This window comes from Channa argus, chromosome 2, assembly GCF_033026475.1.
Source record: "Channa argus isolate prfri chromosome 2, Channa argus male v1.0, whole genome shotgun sequence".
NCBI lineage: Eukaryota > Metazoa > Chordata > Actinopteri > Anabantiformes > Channidae > Channa > Channa argus.
In genome coordinates this window covers 27,327,812-27,334,665 of record NC_090198.1, presented here as the reverse complement: position 1 = coordinate 27,334,665, position 6,854 = coordinate 27,327,812, and the positions used below count along the sequence as shown (strand labels likewise).

General features: G+C 39.4%; 1 protein-coding gene across 2 annotated transcripts; it reads right to left on the bottom strand.

The window, feature by feature from the left end:
- Nucleotides 1-370: 370 nt before the first annotated feature.
- Nucleotides 371-5,845, bottom strand: si:dkey-127k13.1 (PWWP domain-containing DNA repair factor 3A). 2 transcript variants are annotated; one of them, XM_067488803.1, is made up of 14 exons: nucleotides 5,403-5,845; nucleotides 4,672-4,801; nucleotides 4,202-4,536; nucleotides 3,846-4,098; nucleotides 3,438-3,572; nucleotides 3,252-3,322; nucleotides 2,994-3,067; nucleotides 2,667-2,727; nucleotides 2,494-2,569; nucleotides 2,282-2,332; nucleotides 1,940-2,181; nucleotides 1,059-1,280; nucleotides 844-932; nucleotides 371-755 (listed from the first exon to the last, which is right to left on the bottom strand). In XM_067488803.1, exons 2-14 carry the CDS (start codon nucleotides 4,676-4,678, stop codon nucleotides 656-658), a joined length of 1,716 nt encoding a protein of 571 aa, XP_067344904.1. In that variant the 5' UTR covers nucleotides 4,679-4,801; nucleotides 5,403-5,845; the 3' UTR covers nucleotides 371-655. The 2 variants fall into 2 exon arrangements, with proteins under 2 accessions (XP_067344904.1, XP_067344912.1); XM_067488811.1 differs by lacking the exon at nucleotides 5,403-5,845 and adding an exon at nucleotides 4,913-4,932.
- Nucleotides 5,846-6,854: the final 1,009 nt, after the last annotated feature.

Sequence of the window (6,854 nt, the reverse complement as noted above, 5' to 3'; positions counted from 1 at the left end):
AGAGTTTATATAGGAAGCCAGCTCAACTACAACAATGAGCAGGTTTGCTTTGCTCAATAATAGTGTTATGGTTTGCTTACATAATGAATAAATTTAATTTTAGTAGTGGGTAACGCATCAAAACATGTTTCAATAATATGTGTTGGAAGTTAAATTACTCTTAATTATTAATTTGGTATGATGAGATCTTAGGTCTACTTTACTATCTTGTTTGTTCTTTCTGCCCTTTTATCAAACACACCCATTTGAGTTATTCCTTATTAAAAACAACCATCAGACGTTTCACTAATGATAGCTTCCATTTGCCTTGTGGTTTGTGAGTTTATGCAACCACCTGGGGTTTGGGTGATGATTGTCTAAAATGTAACACTTGTTTTGTCTTGTCACTTGACAAGTGATTTATTTTTTGTGAAACAAACACGACAGAAACAGACGTATGAGCTCTTTTGAAATTCTGACAGCAAATTATCATTTCTGTTTTCTAAACGGCTGTAATGGTAAAATGCAGTATTTACATACATACTGTCTTTAAACCAAAGAAATGGCTGAAATGTGATAAAGACTGAAAGGCACATAGATATAGCTATATTACACATTAAACAAAATTTGAAAGAAAAAGACAAAAAGAGGCTCTTTCTTTACACGACTCGAGATTCTAACTCATGGATTCAGAGCACAAAGCAAACTCAGTGCTCTGTTGCGGTGTTTTTTTCCTCATTTGCCGTTCAATCATCAAATCAAACTCTTGTCTTTCTCTGAAACAGAAATAAAAATCACATTCAATGATCAAATTCACTACGCCAGAGCTGTTCTTTTTAAAAATTTAACTCATCAAACTCAAACCTGTTACTTAGACAGCGTCCTCTCAGGTATTTTTCCTCAGCCTTCTTTATAGAGACATTGTCCACTCCAGCGATAGCATAGATGATGGCCTGGACAAAAAGACACACAATGTTCATTGCTTAAACTGTGTACTGCACATTTAAATAAACATAAGATGAGCTATCATGGAAAATAATTATATACATAAATTAGTATCGATGAAAGGTTTCGTTCACCTCAGGAAGAAGTACATCCAGGACAAAGGGGACATGCTCCATGGGTTTTACTTCCACCAGGCAGGGAGCAGTGTTCACAGCTGTTGTAATAAGATCACTAAGGTAGCAGTAGACTTGATCCAATTGTTGGTCATCTTCCAGATATATGTTCACCACCCGTTTTCTATTGGCACTTTGATAGGAGCGAAGCCATCTGGACTGCTGCTGCCCACGGATCACCGCCTGTAAGAGTGATGCAACAAGGGTGGATTTATCCATCCAGGGAGAGGCAGTCATCTCACAGTGTCCTTTTCAATGTGGCAGAAAATGTGTGAGAAATGTCACAATCAACATGTCAAAAAGAATTTAACTATGACGTTAGAGGCCATTAGTTTGCAGAGTGTCTCCATAATTTCATATTAGTAGTTTTTTGGGTTTTTTTTGCTTTAACTTAATTTTTTCTCCATTAGGTCGAATCAGCGTCAAAATGGATTTATACGTTCTATGTGACTCAGTGTTGGACAGTCAATATTAAGTTGACCGTCTAACTACCCTGTAATATTAGAGGTTAAAAAGTGACTTGAAGTAAGTACACAAATGCCCTGTACAATTTGGTGCACATTAAAATACATTTCTCATGACATGAAAATCATTTGTGGGACATGGACAACAGCGTTATGAACTACAGTGACTGGCATCCAGTTGAATTCTACTTCCATGTAAAGCATCCACAGCTAGTAACACTTCTTTTGACTACTATTAAACTATAATGGCCAAAAAACTGCTAGGCAAAGTATTTCTGAGTTGTAATAGCAGTACCTATACGAATCTAAAGTAAAAATGTACCAAGTGTTTGCAATGTTCAGGAACTACAGCAGCACAATAGGTTTTATTAATCATACCAGAAGGCGTCTTTCCACCATGCGCTGCTTGACGATAAAATGCACAAGCTTCTCATTTGCACGGTTGTGAGCGGCATGGGTCCGGTCTGGCAACAGCCTCTTTGATACCTTGCTGACCTCCCCCTGCTGTTCACTAAAGCTGTCCTCCTTATTATCGTCAAACGGCTCCTCCGTCATTGCATCGCTGGCGATCGTTAATCTCTCCGACGCTGACTGGGGGTACATCTTCCGTACCGGATAGCCTGAGATAGTGAAGACACATAATTAGGATCAAGAAAGGATGCAGGTGTGCTCAAGTAGCCTGAGTTACTTAGGTGACAAATGAAGAACAACAAAACTTACTCATGTCATGAGCAAAATATTCGACGAAGGAGCCAGAAAATGAGCCACAAGCTACAAAAACAGAAATTATTAATACTGCTAAAAAAACAAAACACAAAAACACTTGCATCCACAATGTTGTTTAAAAATAATGTGAAAAACCAGTGTGCTTTATTTGTTTCAGACTGTATACAAAAAAATTAAAATGGACAATAAAAAAAACAAAACCTTACCAATCCGTATTCTATAGTCTGTTATGAGCTCCAAAGACCACTTAATTGCAGCATCATATTCTTCTTTGGCTTTACACTATGACAAATCCAATACAAACAAACAGACATAGTTAGACGGTCACCGTTTCAGAAAAAATAAAAAATAAAAAGTATAGTTCGGGAGGAAATCTTACCACTAGCTCTTTAGCTTCCTCACAGTCAAAAGGCTTCATGGTTTTCAAAGCAACAGTAAACCTTCAGGAACACAAACATACAACTAAAATGAAATTCTGATGATCTGAGTGCCACTTGCTCAATAATATTTTGTTTCAAAATATCATTTGACAGTAAAGGTTAGGGTATTATATGCAGCCTGCACTTTTAATATCTGGCCACCATCTCAGTTGGTTGCCACTCTTTATTGCGCAGAGATTTTTGATCATGTATAGAGAACTCATACATATTTAAAATGTAGAAGCATCCAGCCAGAGCGGTGATAGAAAACAGATGTTATTTCCTACCCTTTTTTGTTAATCATGAGATCATCAATGAAAAGGATGCTGGCTTTTTTCTGCTTACGGTTCACTTTTTTTACCTAGAAGAGAAAAATAGTAGATATATTTAATATTTTATCCATTACGATTTGTGGAGTTTGCTAATTTTTAAGGCAATAGTTCAAATTTTCTATAGTGAAAATACCGCAAAATGTGCATTATTCCGCCGATAAAAACTTTTATAAAAGCGCGCACTTGCAAGAAACCAATTATGCTTGCACTCACCAATGCTGGCCAAAACGGATAACTTCTAAATTTGCACCACACAAACACTCCTTCTCTAATGGACGGAGGCTCTGAAACACAAGAGTACAAACAATCCACTTCAGATATGAAGTGTGTTTACATAATCCAGCCCAAATGTTCTCCTGGTAAGAATCAATTACACTTAGTCACTTCAATATCTCTTACTTTTGTCCATCTGCATCAAGTAACTCGGTAGCTCCTCCTCTTCATCGTCACTTTTCTCGTCTTCCTCGAAGGACAATATTGGCACCTCATAGTGGCTCAGCTCTATTGAGAGATCCGAAGACAGCAAAGAGTCGTCTTGTTGGGGAATCGGGAGAGAGCAAAAACTCAATTAGAAATGACATTTTCTCACCTGAAAGTTTTAAAAATATAAGATTCTTTACAAGCAGAAGTTACAGGCCTTGCAAACACAAATAGTAAAATTTATTGAATACAGTTTTGTAACACTTGTGGCTGTGCATTAATTATTATACTCGTACTTTACAACGCAAAGGTCATGACCTTGTAAAATAACAAATTTCTTGAACTTATTAAAAGCCTTATGTTGATTAAATGTGATTAAGACACTACCTTGCTTTGCTAGTTCAAAGGTCGGTCTAGGACGAGTGGATGATGGATTAATAGCATCCCTTTGTAAATTCCCTGTCACGATCTTCGGCTTCCTGCCACGCTTGGACTTGGCTGGTGGACTGTTGGTTTCAGTGCAGGTCTCCGTCTGCTCTTTTCTAACCCTTTTTCTGAGTTGTTGTGGCTGAGAAGGAGGATTCCTGTCACGTGTACTTGTAGAATTTGATTTGCAACACTGTGACTCTGTCTCTGATGTCTACAACAAAACAAATGTTAAATGAGTTATGGAATACCCGTGTGCAATGCAAAGTATGTAGAAATGAAATGCAGAAACAATATGTAAAGAGTTTATCAAACACCGTCGACTGAGTGATGACTTCATTGCATTTGAGCTCTTCTTGTTTTGCAACAGGAGAAGACACTGAGATTTTGGACAGGGCGTCAGTGGCCGACCCGTGAACTGGCGTGGAGGTCCGACGGGGTTTTCGTCCCCTGCGTCTTTTCGGAGTACTTGGCAACGAACATGATGTGGACTGGCTGACAATAGGAGATGCACTGCCTGGCACACCCTTTGATTTCTTAGTGGATGGAGATGATGGAGGGGATTCAGCCTTTGAAGTGATTTCCTTTTTTGTACGCGTCTCTTTAGGCGGTGTCTTTTTAGGTTGCCTTTTTCTTGTTTTCAGAGTTCCACCTGTAAGATAATTTACAATCACACTTCTACGGACATTTGGAGTTGCTTATTCCTTGTCTTTTAGCATTTAGCTACCCCTAACCCCTTTCAATTGCTTAAAAAATTGAGAGGGGGGAAAAAAAAAAACAAGATTACCTTTCATTGTTCTATGAATTGGTGTGGTCCTCTCACTATAGAGATATCCCTTGAGGTCATTGGATCTCTAAAGGTGGGACATTTTTCCTTCACATCGGGAAATTGAGTCTCCAGCGCTGCGCTGACAGATCTGTGAGAGATAAATATAAAAGTAGACGCGTTGGGGAATTGTTTCAAATATTTGGGCCTCACCTATTAGGCCATAAGTTTACCTTGGTGTCACATCGTGTTAGATACTTACACTGACAAAAAGGCGTTTGAAAGGATTTTGCGATACAATTCCGCCACGTGCAAACGCCAAACCAAAACACTGCAAGGTCACGAATGAGCAACGCACTGGGACAAATGCCAACGTGTGCTATTTGATTACACACTACGTTATGGACAAAATCAAGGTAACGCAATGCTAACAGGCTGCTAGCAAACAGAGGGAACCATCGCTCGTATTAGCACAGGCTGGTGTACAAAACACACGCGCGCACAAAGTCACAAAGAATGATATTAACCGCTAATACGGGAATTGTTTTCGACGCACGTTCTAACTCACGTACCACTATTACTCTGCGCAGCCTGCAGACACGTACGTTTGCTTTGCGAATGTTAGGCACAACCACATCTGTAGCGGGAGCTGACTAATGTTAACAAATGCGCGCAATGGAATGACGAGAGCAACGTTGTTACCCCGGACAAGCAAAGTAGGAACCGATAAAACTTCATAAGTGGCCACTTACCTTAAAACACTGAATTCAGCTTTGCGTGGAGCGTTTACGTTAACCTACGCTAACGTTAGCTTCAAACTTCACGTCAGTTTAAAACTTAAAGCATCGTCGAGTCTATACACATTTACTAACTTAGAGATACAAACAAAAACTGCTCCTGTCGGACGGACACTTTCAATCTGCTATAAAGTGTAGACGCTATCAACTTTGTGAGTCAACACGTCATATAAACACCACCAGTAGAATTTTATTGACAGCTGCGCTCTTCTTCTGCTTCTTCTTCTTCGTGTTTCTTTTTCTTTTCTTTATTTATTTATTTATTTACGGCCCGGTGGTGTCTCATTAGTTGCATTACCGCCATCTTCCCGGAATTCTCTGCTCCTACATCGTTTAGTCATATTCCAAGTAAACGGTCCAATACTTTTGAGAAATTCATAGCTATTTCCTTTACCTGTCCCTGCACATTCCTCAACGTCAGCCTTTTTGCATCGGCTGTGGCGTTTTACCGCCACCTAGCGTCCCGGAGCGCAGGGCGCTAAAACTCATGATATTAGTGCAAGTACTTAGGCCTGCATATAAAAAGTATGAAACCACAAATAGAAAGTACCCCTTGAAAATATTTAATAGTGAAGTAGTCAGTTACATGCTCAGTCTCACGAAGTTATTAATTAAAACGTGTTGTCAAAAGCTATAGATTTGAAACACTAATATCTCACGTTAATAACATAGACAGGAAGTCGTATTTAAGACTAATTAATGGACATATTCAAGTAAGAAGGGGCTTTAAAACCTTTATTTCAGGCTGAACTAAACCTGAACCTATTGACTTGAGATGTAGACCGAAAGTACAAAGATCGCAAAGGAATGAAAACAGCAGCCGTCAGATGACTCCCACATGTCTAATTACACATACCAATGCTGCAGACTAGAAATACTCAGTTACAAGAAAAGTCCTGCATCGTAGGCTTAACTTTGCATAAGGAAAAGTGCAATTTCATTGCCATTGCCAACTCTTGTTGCAACAGCCCAACATGGCTTTCCGTCTCTCGGCAGGTGTCTGTCCAGCAGAGGGCACTGCGTAACCACTCAGAATCTGCTTCATGATAATACGATAGATCCCAAATCACTTCAGTGACTTCATGCAGCACGGGTGCCTGCTCCATTACAAGAAGACATTAGAAGTTAATGCAGAAAGATTAACGGCTCTCGTATTAATTTCTTCGCTCTTGCAAAGGCTTGGATCTTAATCCTCTCAGTGTACCGCACATAATTCAATTGAAGGACCAGCAGCCACCTTTCGGCGGAGATTGCGACAGACATAGATTGTAACATGCTGCTTCTCTTCAGCTCAATCCGTTTACAAACGCTTATCCGATCAGTTGCCTGCTATATTCAAATAAGAGCCTTGAGCTGTAGCTGGACTTTTAGTAAATCTTAGACCTTCCCAGCGGACATACCCCACAT